The following is a 27,843-nucleotide window of genomic DNA, read 5'->3' as shown; positions in this document are numbered from 1 at the left end:
AATTTTTCTAATTATATAGTAAATGCTGGAGAATATTCTTAGAAAAAAAATGGATATTTATGATTCTACATATATACATATATATGATACGATATTGAATAAAATATGGTATTTGCAATCATACCATAATAATTACAATATTTTCAGGTACAATACATAAAATACTAATGCATTTCAAAGATTTACTAGTAATTTAATATTTCTTATTTCTGCAGTTACAGCAACTTTTGATCCATATATATTCAACGAAAGAATTTATTGATATTTACATTTGAATTTAATCCATATATTTTTGTACGATTCATACAAAAAATACAAAAAAAAATCAATATTTTTTAGCTCCAAATGTCATTTTTATATCTTATCAGAGTTTGGAATAATTCAATAGCTAATTGCTAACATCAAATTTTTTTTCTCCTAAAATAACATTTTACCTATCTCATTTCAAAACACCAGCAATTTTCGGATTGCTTTCTTCAAAATCTGAGTTTCTTTTCATTTTTAATTTCATTTTCTTCTTGTTGTGGATTATTGTACATTTCTTCATAATCAGCTGCAGGTAGACGGGCCATCCATCTACAAAAAAAAAAAAAAGTTTCATTTTGGTGAATAAATAGAATAAGAAATATAATAGCTACTACTATTAGAATTTTTTTCAAATTAATGTCAACGAAGTGATAGTCATTTGCATTTATACGTATTATTTGCATGTCTAATATGGATTTATTTAAAAGAAAAAAGCCTGTTTACTAAAAAAAAATATAGAAATTATCATGTTAGATTAATTAAATGAATGTAGAATTTTTGTCCATAAATGGCGCAGATCACATTCAATTGCTATTTTTTGAATACAAACAGCACTGTAATTTCATCAATTTCGATAAATGTTATTGTATTCTATAAAAGTTGCTTTTCTCCCTTTCAGTTCAATCTAATCTCTTTTCTTTTTTTTATATTGTGTTTTAATTTTGTTGTTGTTTGTTTGATGAATTAATATTTTGTTTCTAGCTTTTGTAAGAAATCAAATTGCACAGAGTGTCAATAATCAATATTCTACAGAGATTTGTTGCAATATTCTGGGCAAAATAATAAAAAGACTAAATTATAATTCTAGACTAAAAAGTATATATTTTTAAAAGTTTAAAAGTCTTTAATCAATGAAAATTTATAATCATGTATAGATTATATATTTTCTGAACTATAACTAGTTAAAATGTTGGAGAACCTATATAGCACAAGTTAAACATCTAAATTATGTACCTATAACCGGCTACTCCACTCCACCCGAAGGCACACAGAGAAATCTGAAAGATTGGACCGCCGGAACAGCAACACTGGCGGGAACTATGGTTGAGTCCTAAGGGCCATCACCGGCCGCGGTACAACCTTCCCTTGGGAAGTACGTCACATAATCGATGGGAGCAGCCTTTTGCGCATCCACCAGGGGGGGGGCGAAAACCAACCACCATACCGGAAGCTTCTCATCCTCAATTATGAAGAGCCACCCAGTGAGAGCTAACTTATGCACCAACAAATGAAAAATGGAAAAATGGATATTGTTATCATTTTAACGGGTTCTAAAGAAAAATTGGCCCATATTTGCAATCTGCTTAGAAAAACCTGCAAAACAACTAACATCTGCAACGATGAATACCTTACCGTATGTTGCTTTATCGTTTTTGAAGAATGCTGGTTAAAATACAGGAGGATGGAATTGATATCTTTCCATTGATATTCTTCGAACTTACAACATGTCTCCCCCCCCCATCCCCCAACAGCTACAGATGGGTACAAAGGTTATGAATCATAGCAAATAAATTAATAGGCAAAGAAAAGCGTACAGTTTATAGGATCAATTTGTATTATAAGCAAATCTGTCATCTTTTTAAACTTCTTTTAATAGTACAAGTATTAACAATCCGAGCCATTCGAATTGGTATCACTGAAAAGTTTGTTGTTTGAATTTTAAAGTGGTCAAAATTAAGTAGTTTTACCGAAGTCATCGAGGGAAAAATATTAAAACTTCTATTAATTTCCAATAACAAAATTAATAAAAACTTGAAAAACCATTTCTTAGTGAGCATCTATTACTAACTGCGCGTCAAATTTGACATTTCCTGTTCTAACCTTTCGGGAGGGAAGGCCTTTATCCTAAACTTACGCACGGGACGGAGTGTACGCGAAAGGAATCAACCCACAGGAAGGGGGTTTTGCGTCACTAAGTCTAACTTTGAAAAGAAAATCACAAAAAATATAAGTCTTAACATCGTCATTTTTTTTCTACCTTTTTAGATTATTACTTCATTTATACTATGAGCACATTCTTCTTCTGACAAATCGTTTTTTTTTTTGCCATAATAAACCGAAACCAAGGCTTACCGCAATAAAAAGAGAATTGCGCTAAATGTAACCGAAAGCTAATGCAAAATACAACAGAATTGACGATAAAAAAGACTAGTTACGGTTACATGGTAATAATAAAAAAAGAAGAAAAGTATTCGGAGGGAGATCAGAAACTCGAATGATTCTATCATGTGGGAAAGTTCACAACCCAGCTCTGTTTATTTACATTACTCTTACCCTCCACTCCTGTAACAATTGATGAGTAAAATACCAAAAGCTGAAAATGAACATACTGAATGTCAGATACTAAAACTAATTTTAAAAGTAATGCATGCTGGGAAGCATCTAGTGGTGTTTAAATATGGTTCCAGTTCAAAATGCACATATGCATCACCATCAAATGAGTTTGATTTCCAGAAATGCACTGGTTGTACGTTCATAGGTGATGCATAGGACTAATTATTTTCCCTGTAAAGGGTTTTGAGAGATTTTTCCATCATGAGTGTTGCATAATATTGTAATGAATGCCTATTATAAATCATATATATTTATCATAAATCATATATATATATATCATAAATAAATCATAGAAATATAAATCAAAGTAAATCATATCAAATATCTGTATACTTCAGGTTCCGTCGAGGTTGTGCGTGAAGTAATTGGCGTCCGCTCATCAACTGGGTATTGAAGCTATTATCTCCTCTTCGAAACGCTCGCGCACTCTGCCCCGGTGAAGTTCGTAATAAAAATCAAATGTTTAATTTCTTTAATTAAAATGCAAACAAAATTATTTTTCTCAAACGTCCCAATAATTGGAGTCAACAGTAAATACACGCAATCCTAATTACGACAATACCATAAATTAATAATGTGGTATAAACAAAATGAAGTTATAATTTTTTTTTTGGTGTTGTAACTTACATATAAATTCCAAGAGGTATCACCATCGTACACCCCAGCACTAAATAAGTGGTGCCTGGATATAAATCTAAAGTTGCATTGAAAGCCTGGGATACGATGGCCGCGGCAGCTATAGGGAGGATCGCCTCTGCGGAAGTGAGGAAAGCGAAGATCTTGCCTGAAAGAAAAAAAAATCCAGTATTTTATAAATTGAAAGATAAATATTAATAATTAAAGAAATCAGTGAGAACACTTAATTTTCGGGCGTATATTTCAAATTTCTCTTAAAAATTGTGTTGTTATATCAGTATTTAATTTTTAAATCACACAAACTTAGTAATCTTAAATTTTAGTCAGCCGAAAAAGCCAGGAGAGAATCTGCTGGGCAGTTCACAATACCTTAACAGTACAGAGTTCCTCACAATACAGGCTTGATGTATTGTGATACTAAATATGGACACGTTATCAAAGTATTATTTAAATTAAATAGACTGTTAACATTCTCATAATTTGTAAAGTTTGGATATAATGGATTCTGTAATCTTTCACATCTAAATATTATTAACTGCCATTTAAATGCAGCGTTTAAAAAAGTTTAAGTTATTTGCTTTCGCAACAAAATGAGTTGGTAATTTGATTAAGGCAGCATAGAGCGGACAAAAGTCCCTGAAAATAATTTAAAAATTCACAAAAAAAGGGTAAAATATATGAGATTGTGATTATTATTTATATATTATATTAAAATTTTTTATAGAACTATAAGCATTATTAAGAAGTAGAGCAGTAGATACAAGCAAAAATAAAAGTAGATAAAAAGATCATCCGCAATGGGAGCTATGCGAATGCATCTTTCGAGAATACATAAATCAAAGACTTTTATAAAATTGACATCTCAGTTCTGGGTCGGATTATCGAATATGCAAAGTAGACATAGAAAAAGTGACTGAACTCCTCATAATCCTGGTCAGCTTTCCATTTGAGTATTTATAAAACAGTAAAAACCTTTCCATATCTTCTCCTTTTGATTGAAAATATTTTCAAACAATTCTTTTTATATGTGAAATGCTGAATTCCCTTGAAGGTAATAGGCAATTAAACATTTGTTTCAGTGTTCTCGTAATATTTATTACTTAAAAGCTGCTTCTATTGGGATTAAACTAAATTTAAAAGGATATCTGGCATTGCTTAAAAATCCCCTCTCTCCTATATAGAACTCCTATAAATCCGGTTCTGGCTCTATTAATAGTTTATACGATTGAATCATATATATGATATTTAAAATAAGCTACTGAGCGAATGCTATTGTTGACATATATACATTTTTTAGTTAATGTAACTAATTAAAATGTCGGCAAGCAGGAATTTTAATTTTAATTCTTATATATATTTTTTTGAAAAAGTAACTATTTTTTAAAATTTTCTCAAAACTTATTAAATTACATCAGAAGTACTGAATGCATTTTTTATGCCAACAATTAATTATTCTCTTCAATGGTGCACTGGGTTTTTTTTCCTAATTTCATTAGAAAGTTGTTTCAATCAACAAATTGATAAATAGAGTTCATTAACATAATTAATTAACTACTTTCTCGATGTTTTTCCATTACAGTTATCAAAATGTTTTGCTGGATTGAATTATCGTTATGAAATTACCTCTCAATAAAATCTTATAGAATTTTAGTTATAATTTCGAGAGTTATAAGGTCCAGAAAAATGAGTTTTTTCAATTTTATATCAGTCTTATGATCTTTAGATGATATCATGGAAACTATTACACATTTCTCACGAATTTTTTCTTTCAATAAAAAAATTATTATATTTCATAAAATTTGAAATAAACACATGAATACCACTAATGTAATAGTTTTCAATGAGTTTTTAAACATGAATATGGGGAAAAACTGAATATTTTCATGGTAAAATTTTTTGCATAGAATCTAAACTGACATATTAAAATATCGGAATTCAAAAAATTGTATCTCAAATAATTTTCAAAAAAATACCTCAAATAATTTTTGAATATACAAAAATTGTAATATTCCCACAGTCGATTTGAAACCGTCACTTTTTTGGGATCGTATCTTAAATTTATTTGCATTTATATGTCAATTCTTCGTCAAATACAGCTTTAACGGCCCTCATATTATCGCTAGTTGGATATTAAATTGATTTTCAGATCACACGATTTTAAGTTAACTTGAAATTTGCTCTCTTTAAAAACCAAATTAATGTTTTTTTCCACTCGAACTTTATAAAATTTTATTGCAAGACGATTCTTTATAAGAATATATAATCATTTATTGTATATAATCATTTATTAATTATTATCAGCAATTATCGATTGCAAATAAATGAAATAGAAATCATATATATATATATATATATATATATATATATATATATATATATATATATATATATATATATATATACATACAATTTTGAACCTCTAATGCAAAATTCAATTCTTCAAATATTGTTTCATCACCATAAATATCATCCTCATTCAGTTTTATAACCAAATAAGTGGAATTTCATTCCGATAATTAACTTTTACTTTCGTTATATTTCCATAAGTTAATATCTTTAAATATTGAATTATCTTTAAATCTTTAAATATTTATTAAAAAATCTTTAAATATTCAGCATTTGCTTAGAGCATAGAAATAGTTAAAATATTGTTGAGCTCTAAGTCAAAATCAAATGTGTAATATTTTTATTATTATAAGATAACCTTATGAAACTTAATAAATTTCCTATTCGATTATAAATCGTTTCCTTAAGAAGCGACCGAAGATTTTATTGGCTTAAAATATCTTTATGATATTCGGATCTCACTAATGAGCGATTTTTAAAAAAATTGGTTGAGCGTATTTCAACGTATTAATGTTGATAACTTGAATATCCTACTCAAATTAAGAATAAATCTAAATCATGCTGATTATCGTTCAGAAATTCCCGTGAACAAAAAATTCGAGAAAAAGTGTGTGTGTGTTTTAAATATTTAGCTAATATTTTCTTAATATACGGTTCCCTTGTAATAACTTTTTTTTTGGAAAGACTTTTTCGCAGATAAAATTAAATATAGCTATTGTGAATTTCGTAACGAAATTTGATGTACATATATAAAAAGGTCTGCTGGATCGAATTATCGAAAAATCTCGATTTCCGTTATGGAAAAAAAAAAAAAAAATTCGAGCTAGCAGCTAATTGACTCTGTTAATCAATTTGGTTAATCCATTTGTCTATCTAAACAAACCTGATCTTTTATTTAAACCTGACCTTTATAGAGATACTCAACATTTTCTTACAATACATTTTTTTAATTTGGTTATTCTTTCAGTTTTAGTAAATGGAATTTAAGATGTTATTTATACGATGTTCCCTTTATCAAATATTTTGCAATCTACTACCACTTTTTCATTTCCAAAAATGGCATTTTACTGTCTGATTTTCATAAAATAAAACAGTGAAATATTTTTTTTGTAAAGTTCAAATAAACACAGACGACATTTTTAAAAAAATGAGCAAGTTTGCGTAAATTAACTTCATTGATTTAATATTACCTATATCATTCTTTGACGAAACTTTAGAGATTCTGGATCTGCCTGCCAGAGTACTGAGGGATCCCAGGAGGCCAAAAAGATTTCCTAGAAATAAAAGGCAAGAATAGTATCAAAATTTTTACTATTGAACTATTTATCAAAATCATCACATCAAGGAAATAATCTCTAAACTTTTTGAGTTTTTTAATGTCCTATTAATGTGTTAGTCTTTGTGTTTATGTGTTAATATTTCATGAAGATTGTTTCTTATAAACGCTTAATCTCAAATTCTTTTTGCCAGTGAAAAATATTTTTTGGGGGAAAAGGAACTTAATGATTTATTCTCTTTTCTGACATCTTGAAATAGAAAATTTTTTGGCATAACAAATTGACCTTTTGTTATATTAAGATGATGCAACAATTCTATCTATTGATCTATTCCTGATTTTAACTAGGTTCATAATTTTTTTTAAAGATTTTTTGCTTTTAAATTTTAAATGAAACAACATTTTAATCAAATACAAATTTTTAAGAATGATAAATGAATATTGTAATGGCTTTAGCAAATTTTGGCATCACACGGTTGCGATGGTGTTTTAAATTGCGATTTCAACTTTTAAGCAAACATTTATTTATGAATATCAACAGACATTCATCACGCTTAATTATTCAAAAAATCTGAGAAAAAACATTTTATTCGATATTTGGAGAATATTTTATAATGAAGCCTGCCAGTGAGGAAATTGTATTCTGTGAAATAGCGTATTCTACAATGGAATTTGAAATCGTTTCAAAAATCCAAATAAAGAAGTGCAAAATTAGAATTGAGAGAAAAATAGTAAAGAATTTGCATATTACTGAGCAGTAAAATTGGAATAGGCTTTTCATTGTGAGGTTTTTTTATGTTTACAAACACAATTATTAGATTTTGTTATGTTCGAGGGTGGACACTCCTTCTGGTGATATATAAACCAGAAAGCTTATTTTTCTTTCAACTTTCTCAGAAGCTTAGCCAACATAGCTCCATATTTTTTCACTCCTGTCTGCCCTCAACGTTTTAGGGGTGGAGATGAAATGAGCAAACTCTCCAAGGTAACAGAAGTTACGCAAGAGCGAGGCTCTTAATACCTGACTTCCATTTTCTGTGATTCAAAATTCAAAGCTTTGTGTGTCGTAGGATAATAATGGAAGCTATGTATAAATTTTAGGTACCTTCTCAACAGAATGGATAGGAATTTCAACACCGATCTATATAATTTTGGTCACATAGCAACCTATCAAATTTGATTTTTTTAAGTTGTTGCATTTTTTACTCATCATGTTCACATGCATACGAATAAACAAGTAAACAGATGGTCATTCCATCGAATTTTTATCAAGCATCTATATTTCTGATGATAAATTTATGCGCCAAATTTCTCCCACTTAGCTTTTTGGAATTTTCAGGCAGACAGATTTTCTTTAAACGGATTTCATCCAAAAATTTACAAACTATGTGACAGGACTGTATATTTAATTTTATTTATCCAACTATACATTTTTGAGAAGTATTTAAAAACAAACGAGCAGACAGATATAAATCCAACAACCGGGAGTGGTCTCCTGAAACTTTCTCACATATTGTTTTGCATATTCTCCTTCACGCGCATAAAAATTATAAATCGCGAGCAAAGTTTTGAGCGTCACTAGTACTCAGATTATTATTTTGGAAACTTTTTTCTGACCAAATGGAATTTTTCTTTCACAAAACTTACAAATTTGGTAGCAAGATCGAGTGACAATTTTTTTTTCAATTAAATCGTTTTGTTTTTGAGTTATCGCTTGTAAATAAGCGAATGAACTTACTTGTTGATAGATTTGTCGCAAAATTTGATACGGATCGAATTGATGAAAATGATAAAAATGAGTACCAAATTTTATTCATCTAACTTTTTACTTTTTGTAGTTACTTTATTCATCTGCCGGCGTCCTGGCATAGGGGTAGCGCGTCTTCTCCGTGACCTGGGTTTCCTGGGTTCGATATCCGTTCGGGCGTGGTTGTTCTTCATCTGTGTTCTATCTGTGAGGTGTGTGAACGTGCCCCCCTGCAAAAAGGGGTTGTGCAAGCGAATGATGAGCGAATGTGAGTTTCATCTTCATATGAGCTAGAAGTCAGGCTTCTGCCCTCGGGTGCTCAGGGGTCTTTACACTCAGAAGCTACTGCACCCACTTTCTGTGGTAACGCGAACACGACATCATCACTTTATCCATTTTTTTATCGGATGTTTCCTCTGATATACTTCCCGAAAATGGATTTCTTTCAAAATTTGTCTCTTTAGTGTTAAGGCTACATACCAAATTTCCTCCGCCTAAGTGTAACCTGTTTTGAGTCATCGCATTCGCAGATATTATAATTTCAAAAATATGCTTTTTCGAACTCAGGAAGGTTCGTTAAAACCTTGAGTACGAATTTTTTGATGATTACAGAATATTTATTTTTGTATATTTCACACTTGAGAAAGTAGAAAATAATGGCTGCTTTGACTCGAGACTTAAATTAATTTCTCTTCTGAAAAGAGGTTATTCTTCCATTATAGAATGTATTTTTGAAAAATTCTCGAATTCAGTTTGATATGGATTATAACTATGAGAAAACACAGTAAAGCTGAGGAAAATATTGTTGAGGAAAGTTTAGTCTCCTTTCATAAAGTTACATGCACCATTTGGGACACGGAATTTTAAAGATTAACTTAAATTGTCTCTTGGAAGAGTATACAAATATATGAAGTATACAAAGAAAAAGTATTTTAATCTTCCAAAACCCAACAAAACAGAAAATTTGTGAATATCCCAGTTTCAGACCTCGCTATGTCTGATTAACACGTTTTTTTTTGGAATTATGCCGATTTGTGAACACGATAACTCAAAAAGCACTCAGAACCAAGCTGTTAAAATTCAATATGTAGTTTTTACGAAAAAAAAATGTAGATTTCTATTCAATTTTAAACGAAATCTACTCAGAGGAAATTGATCTGTTTATTAGAATAAAAATGAACAAAATAACTGCAAAATGCAAAAAAGCTAGAAAACTAAAATTTGGTAAACAGCTGTTATGCCTCTAACTTCCCCATAGATGTTCAGGCCACATGGCTAAAAGGAGATGAAGTGAAGTGAGAGGAAGAGTTGCCCGGGAGTGTATGGCTGGTACTGGTAAGAGTGTGTGTTGGTAGGAGCTCCAGTAGGAACTCTGAGAAATTTTAAATTTAAACTAAAGTTTCATGCATGTAAATAGTTATCGATCATTTAATTCTTAAAATATAATAAACTTGTATTGCCAAGAAAAGTGTTAACACTTGTATCAAGGCACACAATAACAGCTTTAGCATATAAATGTAGATCTGCGTAAAATTTTGATCTAAAACCGCCATAGAATTGATTGCCTGCCGTTCTGTATTTTCACATGCATCCGAACATGATAACTCAAATCTAAAAAGCTACGTAAATAGAATTTTGTAGGTACTTTTAGTATTTTAGCTGTAGATCTTAATTTAATTTTAAACCAAATTTGTCAAAGGGCTGACCATCTATTCATCTAAGCTTATACAAGCATTTAAGAGTGATAATTCAGAAAGGCAATGGTTTAAATAAAGATATGGCATCTTATTACTAAACTTGTAATTGCTTGTGAAATGTTAGTTTCATTCGGTCAAATAAAAAGAAACTTTGCGAGTTACGATTAATTGCTAAAGTTTTATGAAGCTCGAGATTAAAAATGCATACTCCGTTTTCTTCATTATATTATGAAGCACAAATGTGGGACTCTGAAAATAAAAACTGAACATGGCATTCGCGATTTTACCCAAGGTTTAAAATTTGTGCAAAAAAATTGTGGGGAGACCGCTATTGCTGATTTCCACTGAAATGATATGTTTTTTAATATCGAAGAGTTTCTCTCTCTGAATGACTAAAAGCAATGTCTTTAATTCTGAAGTTGCCATTGAGCAGTTTCAAAATATATTTTATTTTAACTGAATATATTGTTTTTATTTATTTCATTTTTATATACATGTTTTATGGTAAATTTTATTTTGATTGAATTGAATAATAATTATATATTTTAATTAAAAGCAACGATTTATCATAAAAAATAACGTCAATATCTCTCTTAAGAGACAAAACAATTGAAATGCATTCCTTATTATACAAGGCTAAGCTGCATTCAGTGTTTCAAAAATATATTAGGAAGTTATTCTGTAAATTTTTACTCGACGTTGGAGAATTAACCAAACATCTTATATAAAAATATCTTTAACTAATTTTTTGTTGTAAAGCTTTTTCTATTTAGAAACATTGTTATTAAATAATTTCATTTATGAAAATAATTTCATTACTTATTAGTGACTCATACTAAATGAAAAAAAGTGAAACCAGAACAATGATAATTGATTTTTAATGTAAACATGAATCACTAACACACATAACATTCTCATTACTGTAATTGACAGCTTTTTTAAAATAGGAGAGAGTTAAAAAAATGAACGAAACCCTTGAGAATAAAATACATCAAGCTCTTACCGAGAAAATAAATTCCTACTCTCTGTGCCAGGCCTATCGTTATGAATTTGGCAAGCAGGGAACATATGCCAACTAATCCGAGAGTTGGGTCGTCGAAACCAAAGCGCCTGAATACAGGAACGGCGATAAACATGCAGAAAACTCCAATGATAGAAAATATTGAATGTACTGTTGAATACTTGGTATTATCCCAGTCGTACATGTGATGAACATATAAATAATTGATATTGGCTGTCGCTGTAAAAAAAAAAGAGAGAGAGATTTGTTATTTGTGTGTGTTTATGATGATGGCTCCTACTTTAATAATAATTAAAGTAGGAGCTAATTATAATAAAAGAAGACGGCAAACGTAATATGTTGGAGGAGGCATTAGTCTTTGATCATATTTGGTCATAGGAATTACGAAGCAATTGAAAAGTAAAGATGGCAGATGACAATAATAAATAACCGGAAGGAAGAATAAAGTATTGTCGAAAATGTAATATTTTGGTGTGCCCGTTGGCAACATTGTCTTTCATCTTGATTTGCTCATTTTCCTCTCTCTGTATTTTACCAATCGTACATTAAACCTGGTTCGAGTGAAACGTCTTTGCAATGGTTAGTTCAATTCAAAATTCTAAAAATAAAATGCTGCTTTTTTTATTTCGTAGAAAGCACCAACTAGACATTTACAAAGAAATTATTTTTGTTATGAACATATTCATTGTTCAAATATTTCTGTTATGAAAATATTATGAATCAATAAAATATAAGGAAATGTGTCCGAAAAATCTCTAGTGTTTATGATGACCGATATTTATGTTGAGAACAGAAGATATTGACCATCTAATTAGAATCCAGGAACAATTCAAACGAATTGTCAGTAGAATATTTTAATTCTGAGTTATGGAATATTGTAATTCAATTTAACAATTCTTTTGATAATGGATTGAAAAATTAAGTAACCTTTAGTAAATAATATAAGGTAGATTTTGTCTAAAAATAAATATTTTGAATCAAACGAAGAAATTGTATATTTCCTATTGAGACAATCACCGTATAAAACCATCAAGAGATAAACAATAATATTCTGATATTATGCAGTTCATTTAACATACTTTTATAGTGGAATAGGCATTTAAAAAAGCATTTCTTGTTTTATGCTCTATTAAGAAACGAATGACCAATTTTTACATTTAAAGTATGAAATAAATTACTTACATGAAAAAGACAGAACCGCAATTCCCATAGCGAGCATAAGGAGCAAAATTTGCTCCCTTCCCTTGTTAGGTCTCGGTTTGACGGTTGCCTTGTAACTTTCTAAAACAGGCTGGAATGACCAAAAATTTCGAAATTTTTCTCTCCACGGATCTGTGTTGTCTAAACCCTTCGTTTCTTCCAGTACGAACAACACCCATGCCAAAGCAAGAACGTGACCAACAGTTGATACCATAAACACGACAAAATAACCATAAGCCTGAAACAGAAAACCACCTGCCAAGATTCCAAGGGGCATGGATAGACCGAACGCTAATTCCATGATAGCATACTTCATAGTTCTCTGTCTGAAAGTCGTGATATCTGATGCATAACTGTAGAGGACAGTGAATACTCCAATGAAGCCACCAGAGAGGCCCGTGAATATAGCAGGAATAAAATAATATTCCACTCTAGTGTAAAAAAGTCCTGCACAAATTGAAGATCCTAGCCCGTCTATAATGATTCCAATCAGAGCGCAGACTATTGGTGCTTTCCTACCATATTTGTCACTCCAAGCTCCAATGAAGCAAGCCAAAATTGCTGAAGGTATCATTTGTAACATAGAATGACCAAGATGGTAGTTGTTTGCTATCTTTTCGACTGTGGTTTTGAGATCTTTGTGATCTTTTAAATGGTGGCAAACGTATTCTGATTCATTCAGGTGAACAATACACACTTTATCGAGTATCATACTGGTAGAAGACACCGAACGCATGATGTATGAGAACATATACATAAACATGACAACTTCGATTTTGAGCTGTTTGAGTTCGGAGATGACAGGGCTCACTTTCGAAGTTATGTATGAAAAGACATCCTCCTCTTTGTTCGATTGAGCGTCAGTCAGTTGCTTCTCAAACTCAACTGGTGGAGTTGGCATGCTCTCGGTACGATGCAGTTCCACTATCTGCATGCCTTGTGAATCAATCGACACTGTACGAGTAGGAGGCATTTTGTTTCGATTCACAATTATCTTCTTCGTTATTGAAAGAAAATGAAATTTAAATATGTAGTCACTAGGCCATAACTGGAAACAGGCACAATTTCGATTTCTTCCTGAAAATAAAATACATATTTATCTTACTAATATATGTTTATATATATACAATAATAAAAGTTGAACTGTTGTTCTTATAAGTTTATTGAGGAAATATTTCTTTGTTTGAAATCTGAAAGAATGTAGATTTTTTTAAAATTTTGTTTTACCTTTCAGCATCTCTTTTTTGAAGGTAAAATTCAATTTTTTCACCGTTCTATTAAGTTATCTTTATATTTTGATTTTTGCCTTTAGATATGGTTAAAGAGAAGATTCTGACTTGATACATGTTTTTCGCCTTTCTATTGGGTATATGATTTATGTGCGGTCGATTGCTCAGATTTCAACGAATGTCCATAGTATATTGTGAGTGGTAGATGTTGTTGTTGCTGACACTTATGGCACTTATCATAGACAAGCCCGTTGACGAAGTCAGTGATTTTGGGTCGAATTTGGTCGAATCCGTTGTTTCTGTAACGCTATCTATGGCCAAGAGTACGTTTTAACCACTCATCCGTCACAGCTCTTTTTACGGGGCGGACTTCATTCATACATTTCATTCACTCATCCACAGATCGTAACTTAGACCAGAATCAGAGAACGATCACCTCTGATCCAGTAACCCCAGCGGCATTTTCTCAACTTGAAGGAGTTTGTAGCTATGACAGATTTAAGTGTACATCAGCCACCAAGTAGACGGGTCTTCGGCCGGCGGGCCACGAACTCAGAACCCAAGTAATGCGAATCCAACGCTTACCAACCATGCTATCCTGCCCTCCGAGTGGTAGGTGCATGAGCGGAACTGTAATAGGATCTGTAATGCATTCTCCACAGAGTCCATTTTAATTTCAGGACGAATCAGCCATTCAGATTACCCGGGTGTTAAGGCGAGGTTGGAACTAGATCATTCATAGTTTTCAGTTATATCTCATCTTATAAGCAAAGTCCAATCTTATTTTTCCGTTTTTCATTTATTTCTCTCTTTTCTTTAATATTTTTTGAATATTTAAATTAGAAGAAGTTTTCTACTATGACTTTCTCTATATCTAGACTATATGGGCTTTTTGCTTCATTGTACCATGCAGAAAAGCGATTAAGTAAATTTCAATGCCTTCCCTTTGAACTCCTACGTCCAAAATTTGACATGGATGTAGAATATTGCTGTCATGACCACATACTAAACTTCATTTATCTGGCTTCTTGTGTTTTTGCGCCCACATACTTGTTTACAAAAGTACAAAATACCCCCACAAATTTATTTTCTGATTTCAAAATGATATATTAATCTAATAAATCAAATTAAATTATGTAATAATCTTAGAAAGTTACTGGGTCTTAATATTAATCAAGCTCTTATAAAATTCTTTTATATGTTAAATTTAGTCCATTAACATTAATTCAATTCAGACTAACACTTGATATATTATTTTAGAATCCGATTTTTTTTAATAATCATAATGAGTATTTGCACCTGACAAATTTTGTGAAAGGCGAATCTCATGTGACGAATGTCAAGTACTGAGCTATTTTTGGAATTCACTGTATTTCACGTGGAAAGAAGTAAGACGTCACTTAAAGCACAGCAAATGTCAGTTAAATGAGTATGATAGGTGGGTTGAATAAACGCATTCTTGTCGGCAGTTATACATAATATTATCATAAAAAATAAAATACTACTTAGAAACTATACACGATTCACTCTGTCGCTGAACATACTGTGCGATACCCCTACCTAGCCAGAGGCCATGCGGAAAACTTGATGGGGCCGCCGAAGCGCAACCCTACCTAGTACGCAGGAACAAACTACATTTGATGACATTGGACGCTCGCAAACAATAAAGAATCCTCTAGAGAAAACACATATTGGTACAAAAAAGGAATACGGAAGAAAAAACATTATATTTTACTTTACATATTAAGTTGTGAAACATTAAAAATGCATAAAATGCATTAAAATGAGGGTTAACTTTTTACATTAGGAGAGAGCTAAAGACAAAATGTCCCTAATAGAAGATTTAATGACTGGAAATTTTATGAATTCTTCTACGTCAAGAGACACCCAATTTCTTGGCCATCTGAGTCTGCGTTCTCGCCATAATGCACAGGCTTTGATCACGTGATTTATAGAGCCTTCTTCGGTGCCACACTGACAAGTCGGATTTTGATGCACATAAAATACACCATGGCCAGTGTATACTTGGTTAAGATAAAAGTCATCCTCAATTCGGTTAACAGAAACGTTTTTAAAATGTTGATAGACTGCTCGCTCCTGGATGGAATTATTCCATCCCTCTTGCCAATAATTAATTATTAGTTTTTTAGTCTCATTTCTGAGTTAGATTTTGAACTCATGGAAAGATATTTCTTGGGTTTCTAAGTTTAAAGCTTCCTTGGCTAGTGCATTTGTTTCTTCATTTCTAATATACTCCTGATGAGCTCTGATCCAGGTCATTTCAACATCAAGTAGAAATAATCTGAAGCAGAGCTCATCAGCGATATATTCACTCAATTAGGCTGTAGTTCTATTGTAAATTTGTATTCCACCAGAATGCGTTATACACAGTTAAAGTAAATTAATTATACAGGATTAAGTCTCAGTGGGGGTACCTCAGAGGGATGATAAGAAGCTTCTAGCATGATAGTTGGTTCTCCCATCCCTGGGAAATAAAAGGTGTGACAGATCGTGCTTTTTATGGGAGGGGTTGTGCCGTGGCCGCTGATGTTCCTTAGGATTCAACTGTAGTTCCCGTTTATGCTATCGAGGAATTCTGTGCATTCAGTTTTTTTTAATATCTAAGGGCGGAGAGGAGTAACTCCTTTGCTATGCAGAACTAATCAATTCACTTGCACTAATTATAATCTACCTACGAATAGCGATACGAAAAATATTTTAAGCACAATAATACAAAAGAATATTTAAAGAGTCTTTTTTTGCGAAAGAAATACTTAAATTATGCGATTTTTTTATAGAAAACTAACATCTAAGAAGTATAAAGTATACCATATCGCTCTAAGCATTATGAAGCATATTAATATTCTTTGATGCACATTCGATATCAACATCATCAGCTTGGTTTTAAAAGTACAGAAGTAAAAATGTGGGAAATTTTCAGAATATACTAACAATTGTTTAAAATATTCACTAGCAGCCTTAAATAAGGATTTTAAAATGTCCACTAGGAGCATTAATTCGACGAAATGACTTTCGAGGGTTTTAAAATCCCATTTCTAGATTTTTTTCCCTATTAAAATCCAAATAAATCACAATTTTCACAAAACTTTGAACTTTTGAGACTTTGAAACCAAGCGAATGACATGCATTTTTTTAATGTTCTTTCAAATAAACCAATCACTAGCATGTGACTATCTGAATCTTCCGAATTTTATTTTTTCACTTCTTATGTCTGCATTTCTTAGAATATATCGTAGACTCTGCTTGAAATGCGTGTATGCGTGAATTCGACGTCGTAAAGGAAGTGAACACATATAAAATACTTCATCGGTACACAAAGTTTAAAAAAAATGGTGCCGGCGTCCTGGCATAGGGGTAGCGCGTCTTCCCTGTGATGTGGGCGTCCCGGGTTCGAGTCCCGGTTTGGGCATGGTTGTTCTTCTGTTGTTCTATCTGTGAGATGTGTGAATGTGTCCTCCCGTAAAAAGGGGTTGTGCAAGCGAGTGAGTGATGCGTGAGTAGCAAAGTCGTACTCTTGGCCCTAGTTGGCGCTGCTATAAAAAATAAGAGACGTCCCCCTCAGGCTCAAATCGCTGTCTTCGTAACAGCGGGCTTGTCAGTGGCAAGTGCCATAAGAAACAAAACAAACAAACAACAACAAAAAAAAAGGTTTTCCCCACGTGTATTGTCTGTGTCACCAAGTAATATCTCAAAGAGCAGTCATAACGTATATCAACAAAACTTTAAACTTACTTCTATATTGTGCCGGATTTTTTTCCTATTAATATTTAGAAGAAAGTTATTTTCCTTTGTATGTTTGCAATTGTTTTTAATATCAATGTATTATTTTCGTTAAACAATAAATTTATCTTTATCCAGCGAATGAGTTGATTTGAAAGATCAGATGAATGTATTTTGTTGACCTGAAGAATTTGACATTAAAGTCGCAACGATTTCCCAAATTTAGAATTACAGTTTTAGCAAGTTTCAACATCATTAAGCAAAGTAAGAAATTAATTAAAATAATTAAAACAGCGAAAATGATGCAACTTATTTCTAGAAAAGTTATGAAAATATTTCTGAATACTGCTACAGAAACTGATTAGAGGAGAAAGCATTGACTCCTACCGAAAAGAAGCTGATAACCTATTATCAGTAGATTTTAATAAAAAAATATTTGCTTCTGAATTTTATCCAGGTCAAAATATTATCGATAGATTAAATACTTTGTGATCTTTGTGAGTTATTGATTACAGCTTTATAAAAAAATTATATTCTTCATGAATTTTAACTTTTAGGAATGTTTAAATAAAAGGCAAATATTTGTAATTGTATTATTAAACTATATTTTAAGATTAAATTTAACTTTATACTTCATTATAATAAACCTAAAGCAATTTTAAATTTTTATTATTATACTTTTAATATTTTGTTGTTGTTGAGATTTGGATATTTGAGGAGCTATTATCTTTTCATATAGGCGATAAATATCATTTTGATTCTGACAATGGAAATCGAAAGTTGGAAGTTTATTTAAATTAAATTCAAAACATACGTAACTTTTCCAGAAACTTCAACGGAATGTTTGCATTTCAAAGGTTACATGTCATAAAGCTAAGAAAGATTTAATGTGTTCCACCACGCACACAGGGCAAATTGCATAAAGCTGTTAAAAACTCAACTGTTACGTATTTTGAGAAATTTTTTATCTAAAGGAAGTGTTAAGCAATGATAAAAAAAGCTAAGTAGATGTACAATTATTTATGTAACATTATGACGTATTTAAATATGTCGTTCAACAGGTGTGAGAATATATCTATTGTTTCACGATAAGTTTGAACATTGCGTTTCTTCTTTTTTGTTTATAATTTATATGTTTAAATGATTTCTAAGTAAATATATTACATTTTAGTTGCAATAATAGCCATTAAGAACTATCTCTTTGAAAAAAATATTTCTAAAATCAATATAGATTTTAACGTCACAATAATGCTGCTCATGAAATTTTCGTTTTCTTTCTAGCTGATATTTAAAGACCATAGGATAATATTATAGAAACTTCGTATAGAATCTTATGATTAACAAATCGAAATTACATTTTTAATATTAATTTTGTTGATTCTAGTGGCAATATTATGATTTAGGCACATAGTCTATGATGATAATTTCACTATTTCAATAACAGCAATTGCAGTTCTTTGATTGCATGAATGGGACAGCACATTATCAAAATTTGAATTTATCTGCTAAAACCAGTAACGTCATCAAAATATAGACATACGGTTCATAAATATTAGCTTTAAAAATTCATTTAAAAATGAATAAAATGAATGCTGTTAGTAATTTAGTAGAATGTGGTTATTACTTAGTAATAATATTATCAATATTAAGACACTATTTTATTCCCTCTCTTACGTAAAATTTTTATAATAAAAACGTTTTTTGCAGATGTTTTCAATTTTTATCAAGCACTTTCGCACTGATATCGTTGATTTTTATTAGATTAGAAATGCCGTAGAGATTGATTGAATAATTGAATAAATTATGGAGTTAGATGTAAATTTTTCACAAAAAATGAATAATTTATAAAACTGAAAGATGTAAATTTTTTGTTTGTATATCATGTTGATTTTCTAAATGGTTATAATCAGGCTTTTTATTGGCTCAGAGGAAACAAAAAAAAATCCAGCTTCATTTAAAATGTTCCATTATTGAAACTTTTTTCAGTTTTTAAATTTATTATTTTGGTAGAAATCGTATTTCTTTAAGAAGTAAGGATGTTCAGAATTTTAAAAATAGCTTGTAGCAGAGAACATCAAGAATATACATTACTTTAAATATGGCTTCTGTACTTTATTTTTTACAGTATGCATACCGATGCATACTTTTTACGAACGAAGTATAATCAATTTCATTTCAATAAACGGAGTACATTTATTTTATCAAGAACATAAACCAATGACAAGTATACTCATCTTTTTGTAGAGACCATGAACGCAAACAAAACTCAAGTGCCTAAAAGACCATAAAGCAATGAGATATGCATGGAGCTATATAAAAAATTTAACTCAACGCGCTATTAGATCATAAACACAAGCTCAACACTCTATGCTTTTTATTGAGCATAAACACAAGCAAAATTCAATTGCATAAAAACCCGTAAATAATCGAGACAATTTTTTTTCTATGCCTTATAAACTGATTTTAATTTAAAGAGAGGAACTCTATTATTTTTAAGGAACACGTAACGTTTTTAATGATATCAGAAAGCTCAAATATTTCTAAATTTTAAAATGATAATCAAAATTGCGTTGCTTAAATTATCTTTCTTCGCCATTTGTCGCATAAGCTTTTGTATCAGTTCAGTACTTCAATGCAATCATTATAACAACATAAAACAATTGTTTTGAAGGAAATTTATCTTTCACTCCAGAATGACAACAGATTGCTTGCTATAGCATATACTTATTTTTCACATGGATGAAGAATGATATATTATCGCTCAATCTGCAAAGTGGTTTTACGGTATTATCGATAATTACTTCAAAATTTTATCACATTCTGTTGATTATTAACAGCTTGCAATTTTTATAAATTTTCCTGAATACTCAGAATTTATTTTTTTAATTATCTATGTTTTTCATTACATCTTTGATTAATCTCGGATTCTTTCTTCATTGTAATAATAATGTCGTACATTTAACGCAGTCTAGCAAGTGAAATTTATTTGAAAAAATCATTTAGTATTTTATTTTCTGACATAAAATATCTTTAACAAAGCATCGGAACATTAATAAAAAATGAAAGTATACATGTTTTAATTAAAATGAATGTATACAATATTTTAATTAAAAATTGAAAAAAAGTAGTTTAATGGCAATGTTATTTAAATATCTTCAGTGTGTCAATAATATATTTATAGAATGATAAATTTAAATATTTTTAAATCAAATTTATCAAGAATAAAAACTTTCTCTGGTTCTTTAAATTTGCTTTTAATATAATATAAAATATTACCTATAATTCGAATTTTTTTAAAAATTATTTGAAGAAAAAAATAAAAAATTCTATAAAAATGCTTTCATTTCTGAATTATTTTCGTCAGTTAAACATTTTGACGATTCATCTTTTCTGCAATTTTAAATGGATGTTCTTTTTATGATTCTTTAGTTCAGTCAAGCATTTAATTGCTGAAAAAAGCAATTTAAATAAAAAGCAATAGAAATTTATTCTTTTTTGATAAAACTTTCAATATATTAAATATGAATTGTACTGTTTATTTTAGAGTTTTATAATGTAATTTTTATTTAAATACAGTAATTTTTTTGCATTAAAATTAATTTTTATTCCTTAAATTTATTATTTTTAAAGTTGCGAAATTTTAAAGTATAATTGAAATATTTAATTTTTAAAACTACTCTTAAAATGTTTAAATTAAGTATTATTTAATGAAAAGAAATCTACAATGCCATTTTTAGTTTAAAAATCGATGTTTTCGCTTGCAGCTGTCATTTTTATTTGCAGTTTTTAATTCCAACTCCAGGATAATGAGATTTTTTTTTTGTTTTAAATCAGAATTTTACTGTGGCGTAATCTTCCTTCGAATTAACCAAGTTCCACACTATTTATTTACTGCATTAATTACGCCATACATTATAAAAGAACCTGATAAAAATAATACACATAAGCAACAAAAATGCAAAATCTTTGAAAGTAAATTTAGTGATGAGTTAAATGAAAATGAGATCTTACCTGCGGTTATGAGAAAGCAAGTCTGATATCACTTCTGTTATTTCTCCACAATGGTTGACAGATATATCAGCTTACGTATCATACTGACTCGCATTCTTTGATATCTGGTTTTTTTAAATAAAGTAACGTAATCATTCTGTAAATACGGTGAGCTTCTATGTTCAAAACAATGACTGAGCGGTCACATGCATAAAAGAAATCAATTAAAAAAACATGAGAGAAAATGTTAAAAGTAATATTTGTTTATACACATCCGTTTTTACAAAAGTCGTAAAAATATTTCAAGATGTTTCTAAGAAATTTTTTTTGATGTTTGGAATATTGTTTTAACGTTAAAAAAGATAAAAAGAAAGAGCATATAAAACTTATTCTAGAAGGAATGGCTTTTTAATGTCTTAGGTCTAAAATTAGCAATAGACGGCAATGTGCTAAATTTTATCGAAAAATCGCGCAATTATGCCGCTGAATGCACGCTTTTCGCTTTTTATGGAATATTTTGTAACATGTCATTTTTTCGAATAAAGCGTTTCCTGATGCATTGATGACGTAACTTGAAAGACAAAGGATGAGATGAAAAGGAAGGAAATCATTACCTGTCACAAAATCGTGCAATTAGATAAGAATTCTTGCAACATGAGGCATATGAAAGACAATTAAACGAATTGATCATTGAATTATTTATTATTATTGTAACTGCTGAAGAGTTACACAGATGCAACTATTGCTACAAAGTATGTTTGATAAAAGAATTAAACTTCTTTTTTAAAGAATTATCATTTTTTCTGTGAAAGAAATGTTACAAATGAAGATTAGAAAATTTTAAATTAATGATCTGATCTATGCTTTATTTTCTTTTAGGATGAAAACAATATTTAAAAATCGCAAGATGGTAAATTCTCTTTTCCACAGTAGAAATATAGAGAATGGGATACAGAAAAACATTCAGTGAAGTGATTAAGAGTTACTAAATAAAGTCACGATGGAAAACTTATCAAAAGGCAAAATAATTTTTTAATTATACTTTACAAATGACACGAATCTTTTTTGGTTAGACTGCTGGTAAAATTGAGCTCTTATCTTTTTCGAATGTATAAATAATTTTATTTATATAAAATATTAATACGTTAAAACTTTTTAATGTTACTCAGAAATATACAAGGGTGGAAATTTGAGTCAAAATAATTAACTAATGCTAATATGGTTAGTTAAATGAAAGTTTTTGTTCAAGTTTTGTATTATAATATCACATTGATAATACGAATGATAACATTTGCAATTATTCATAAAAGCATTATAATGGAAAAATGTCAGATGATAATAATAAATGATACGCATATATTTACAAGCCAAGTATAAGTATATATGTTTGTTTCAATTTTTTTTTTCTGAACAGGTTGCGAGGTTATAATAAAGCTTAGTAAATATGATTCTCATTGATCAAGTTAAAATATTAATGGGAAAAAAATCAATTCTAATACGTATCTTTTAAAAGGAAAAGAAATCTTCCTAGGAGCATTTAAACCTTTTAGACAATGCAAGAATTTTAACTCCTTTTCGTTCTTCTTCAATTTTTAAAGCTTTATGCTTTTTTACAGATTTTAATTGAATATCAATTTAATCTCAAATTTGTAGATATCAAATATTATGAGAAACTTAAATAAAAAAAATCTTTAATTTCAAGTCCAGACAATTGATTTCAGTGTCTCGCAAATTAAAAAATCAAATTAGTTTTAAACAAAATACTGAAACTATTAAAAAATTTTTTTTAACACAATGTAACTACTCTAATACAAAATTTGTGACTTGTTTTCAGCCAGCGAAATGAAAAGAAACAGAAAATTGCAGTAAGCAAAAACAGATTGCAATACGCAAATTTGAATACGTGAGTATACAGTTCTCGAGAACAATGCCCTGAAATTTAATTGATGACATTTGATTTTTATTATAATAAATTCGAGTATACGTCCCTTATAAATGAGCTGAAAGCGCAAAATTAGAACTTCCTGAAGGTAGCACAGAAAGTTTAGGCCTCCCTTCTTCCTAGTTGCGGAGCCCCTAAATAGCTGTCAACTTTAAAAAAAAATATTAAATAATATAGTCCTGAATCGAATGCGTATTTTGAGTTTTCTAATTTATGAAGATCTCAAGTGAATATTTATATAAAGAAGTATCTTAACATTTTTTTAACGTTAAAAGTTTTAGATTATCCTAACGTTTTGCAATGTTTAAAAGTTGCACTGTTAATAGTTAAAGTTAGAAAAATCGATTTCTTCTCAAATAATTTGCTTTCTAATTGGAAAAAGTAATTAAGAAATTACTTTTCCAATTATCAAATTTTAAACACATTTAAAAGCCCATTTTAGCAAAAGTCTATGAAAACTTATTGTAATATTGGATTAAGTGATTTTAAAAATATAGAATTTTTTTTTCTTTTTAGCGCATTTAAATTCTAATAATGCTTAACTTCTTCAAAATATTGATCACCCACACAAAGCAATTAAAATTTAACGTAAAAAACTATTAAAGGAATAAGGAAACACTAAAAAAAGACAAAATTCGCAGAAAACCATGGTTAAAAGCGCCAACCGGAAGCCTACAGGAAAAGCTAGAGGCGGTAATCGCCAGCTCTTCCGGCAGGTGCTGAAATCTATCGCTTTGGGTGATTTTCAGAGAGAATTGTTTTAAGTTCTGAATGTAAAAAAGAAATCACGCAGTAGTTTATGGATGAAAAGACGATAGGCACATCAAACTTGTTTCAATAATCTTCCCTTCTCTCCGGATACCTATCGAACGAGAGGATTAACCAATTTATAGTCAACTGCTTTGAATTTTACAGCTGGATTTTACTATGACTGACAATGAATGTTACACGGAGTCATGTCCTCTTTACAGCAGCGATGAAAAGAGTTTTTATCCTCGGTATTCAAGGCCATTCTTATTTACTGCATTTATGCTTTTTCAATAACAATTTGTGAGTTGAAATTTTAATCGTACTGCAAATGAATTTATTCTGTTATAAGTCATTGGTAGGCTATGTTATATGTCAAGGATAAATTTTACTGAATACAAAGTTAAATGTATTTATTTTAGGACATAAAAAATTTTGATGAATTATTTTTAGTTGCATAACGTAATAAATATCTTTCATTTCTCTATAACATCAGTAATATTTTGTTTCATAAATGGCAAGCTTTGATATGCATTTATACATAATCTGTTAAAAATTTAGATTATAATTCAACAATAATCTGATTTATTCGAGTACTAAAGTGTACTCTAATACATACAAGGTGGGTAAAAAGTCAGTAAAAAGTTTAAAAATTCATAAAATGCGAAAAAATTAGCAAAATAAAAAACGGTTTGCAGATTTAGCATTGATTGGTCACGGCATTTTTTAAGGTAAGAAAAAAATTCAAAAACACCCGCCAGATGGCGCTGGTATGAACGATTTAGTTGGAAATATGCAAATAAGACGGGCGATTATAAATGCTTACGTTCTTGATTCAGAACAGTTCTTCATTGCATGCCATGTAAATGTACAAGGATGCTGAGTGGAAAAGATAAAGATTTATTGGTGAAGCTGTTTTACGTGAACCTGGAATCAGCGACTGTTGCACTGCGTAAATTCCAACTTTAGAAAAATGTGAAGACGGGAAAAATGCATTTAATAGTAGCAGGCCTCATGAAGCTTGTTCATTGATTTGAGGAAATTGGATCACTAGAGAATCATGTAAGGTCTGGACGACCAAGTCTAAAGCAGACATGTTCGGTGCGCGTTGCAGCCCAAATCTAAACATTTGCATCAGAATCCGCTTCAGGACTAGCAGTGCACGAGAAGCTGGCGGAAGCCAAATTTCCAAGCCTCCTCTGTCTCCAGATCTGACGCCAGCAGATCAGCAGGTTATTAGGAAATTCAGAATCCCTGGTATATCGCTTCCATCCATCCAATTTGTTGGAATTTAACGATGAAATCCGCCGAGAGTTGTTATGTATACACCCGGGCAAACTGCACTGTCCCGTTGCTGGATTTGTGGCACGCCTGCAATGTGTTATCACCTGTGGTGGTGGACATGTGGAACACATATTGCTATAATAAATAGATAGGTAACATTATTTTTATTATTTGCGTGTCTTTTCTTTCACTTATATACAAAACGCCACTTATCTGCTGTTTTTCGAATTTTTTTTCTTATTTAAAAAAAATCCCGTGACTTACCGATGCTAAAACTGCAAATCGTTTTTTATTTTGAAGGTTTAGCATTTAGGAATTTTTAAAGTCGTTACGGATTTTTGCCCACCCTGTACATATATGTATATATCTATGTCTACATATATACATATATAAGACAAAGAAAGCTAGGATATTCAAAATATCTCCATATCTTAAACAAAGTTTTTTTTGTATAACTTAATTAAATAATTTAACTAACTATTATTAATCAAATTAATATGTTTGCTTTAAAAACTGTTCTTTTATTATGTTCTATTCTTAATTTAAATTTATTTCATAATTTATTATTAAAATCATTATGAAATTTTGTAACTAATTTCTCTCAAATACGGCTTTTCCTATCGCATTAAAGAAATTAATTTGTATTCATATTCTCAAAATATAAAATATGAATTGTCATCAGAAGACCACATTTGTAGAGCATATCAAATACCTAAAGCATCAGGATGTGAATAAAAAAATCGGTTACTAAACATGAATGATCAAACGATATCTTTGCAAACTACATGTCAAATTAAATGAAACAAGTAATAAATGAGTAATGGGTGAAAAAAAATCTCTTAATAAAAAGAGAATTTCTATTGTTCGTAAACTTTCAAAGCTAATTTCTATAAGATAAAGGTAACATGTTTAGACCAACTCAACTCATTAGATAACTAATTTTTAAGCTATAATTAGGATTTTTAAGGATATACTCAGCATTTTTTAAATGCTTGAAAGGAAGTACCTTTTTATTCCCTTGTTTACACCAAGGGAAGAACGACCGAGATTACATCCTGACAGAGACCTGAATTCGCGTTTAAATCTGATTTTATAGAACTTTTACATTGGTGTCCCTGAATTCATGGGCCGAATTTTGTGTAAGTAAAATAAATATAGAGAAACAATTCTTGTAAAGCAATATGGATCGGAGAAGAAGAGAATAGGTGGAACGAAACAAAAAGCTCTTTATTTATATAATATTTTTAGAGCAGACGATATATAAGTTTAGCGACATAGCTTTAAAAAATGATTAATTTCTGGGAAGAAATTATACGGAACAGTTATGGATATTTTTTTTAATTAGTTACCATTATCAAATCGTTTGCAAAACATTTTTATTGAGTCTGAATGTCCTTACGCGAGCTTCAAACGATTCTTTGTTATTAGAAAATATTTTTGTGTGATGGTGAGACTCTCATTTAGAAAGCAGACATGCGTCTTATGTACGAAGTTCGGAATTGTAACAGAAAAAAGGACATCATAAACGCTTTTCCATTAGGACAAAACTGGATCACAAAAATTTTCCACGTTTACACCATTAGTTTTGTGAGAGAGGTTCATTTATTATTAAGAAATCGGATGCGGACCTCTCAGTCCCCAGAATTTCTTCTTATTTCCATTTGCTCTTTTCATTTCCGACCACATATTGCTATACAAAATTTGCTTCATATGTTTGTATTTTACCAATCCTTAAAGTTTGGTCCATGAATTCAGAAACACCGTGTATAAGACATTTGTATAAACATTTTGTTTGCATACAATTTTTTAAACATTTTTCATTTATTATTTACCTTTCCATTTATTACATTTGTCTGTTTTTGCGCAAATGAAAAAGACATTTATAATACAATTTATCAAGAAATACCGAGTTTCTGTGCAACGGAGAAATTTCTTATCAACAATTTAATCAACAAGAATAAAAATTAATTAAAAATTAATGCTGATTTTCTCTTATTTAATAACGGAAGTAAAAATGCGTTTTTCCGCCATATTGAAATGTAAAATAAGTAATGACATAAAGTATTTATTTTTCTGAAAGAAATATTAGCATTAAAAATTAATCAAATATGACAAATATAATTTTTTATTTTTATGAAAAATTATATTAATATATTTTTTCATTTTCATTCATTTTAAACGTTACATTCTTACGTTTTGAATCGTAGGCATACCAATCCTGAAATACTTTTTATTACTTGTAAACATTTAAAATTTTTAAAGTATTATTATCTTATCTGTGAAAAATATGTCCTGTTTTAATTCTGCTTAAGTAGAAAACGAGTTTTAAAAAATTATTTCTCTTTAT

The 27,843-nt window shown here is 30.0% G+C and overlaps 1 protein-coding gene across 2 annotated transcripts; it reads right to left on the bottom strand.

Annotated features, from left to right (window-relative positions):
* Positions 1-221: 221 nt before the first annotated feature.
* On the bottom strand, positions 222-21,825 carry LOC129968591 (proton-coupled folate transporter-like). Of its 2 annotated transcripts, XM_056082659.1 has the most exons (7): positions 21,545-21,825; positions 19,625-19,807; positions 12,546-13,640; positions 11,346-11,582; positions 6,813-6,896; positions 3,268-3,424; positions 222-576 (listed from the first exon to the last, which is right to left on the bottom strand). In XM_056082659.1, the coding sequence occupies exons 3-7, from the start codon at positions 13,534-13,536 to the stop codon at positions 477-479; spliced, it is 1,569 nt and encodes a 522-aa protein (XP_055938634.1). In that variant the 5' UTR covers positions 13,537-13,640; positions 19,625-19,807; positions 21,545-21,825; the 3' UTR covers positions 222-476. The 2 variants fall into 2 exon arrangements, with proteins under 2 accessions (XP_055938634.1, XP_055938625.1); XM_056082650.1 differs by lacking the exon at positions 19,625-19,807 and having other exon boundaries at positions 21,545-21,824.
* Positions 21,826-27,843: the final 6,018 nt, after the last annotated feature.

This window comes from Argiope bruennichi, chromosome 1 (genome assembly GCF_947563725.1).
Source record: "Argiope bruennichi chromosome 1, qqArgBrue1.1, whole genome shotgun sequence".
NCBI lineage: Eukaryota > Metazoa > Arthropoda > Arachnida > Araneae > Araneidae > Argiope > Argiope bruennichi.
This window is presented reverse-complemented; position numbering and strand designations above follow the sequence as displayed.

What these genes read in the sequence shown, in the direction of transcription:
- LOC129968591 (XM_056082659.1), bottom strand. Translation starts at nt 13,536, where the DNA reads ATGCCTCCTACTCGTACAGTGTCGATTGATTCACAAGGCATGCAGATA. An exon ending in TGCGGTTCTGTCTTTTTCAT is followed by an intron (nt 11,583 to 12,545) that starts GTAAGTAATTTA and finishes TTTTTTTTACAG; the next exon opens with CGACAGCCAATATCAATTAT. An exon ending in TTCGTCAAAGAATGATATAG is followed by an intron (nt 3,425 to 6,812) that starts GTAATATTAAAT and finishes TTTTTCTTTCAG; the next exon opens with GCAAGATCTTCGCTTTCCTC.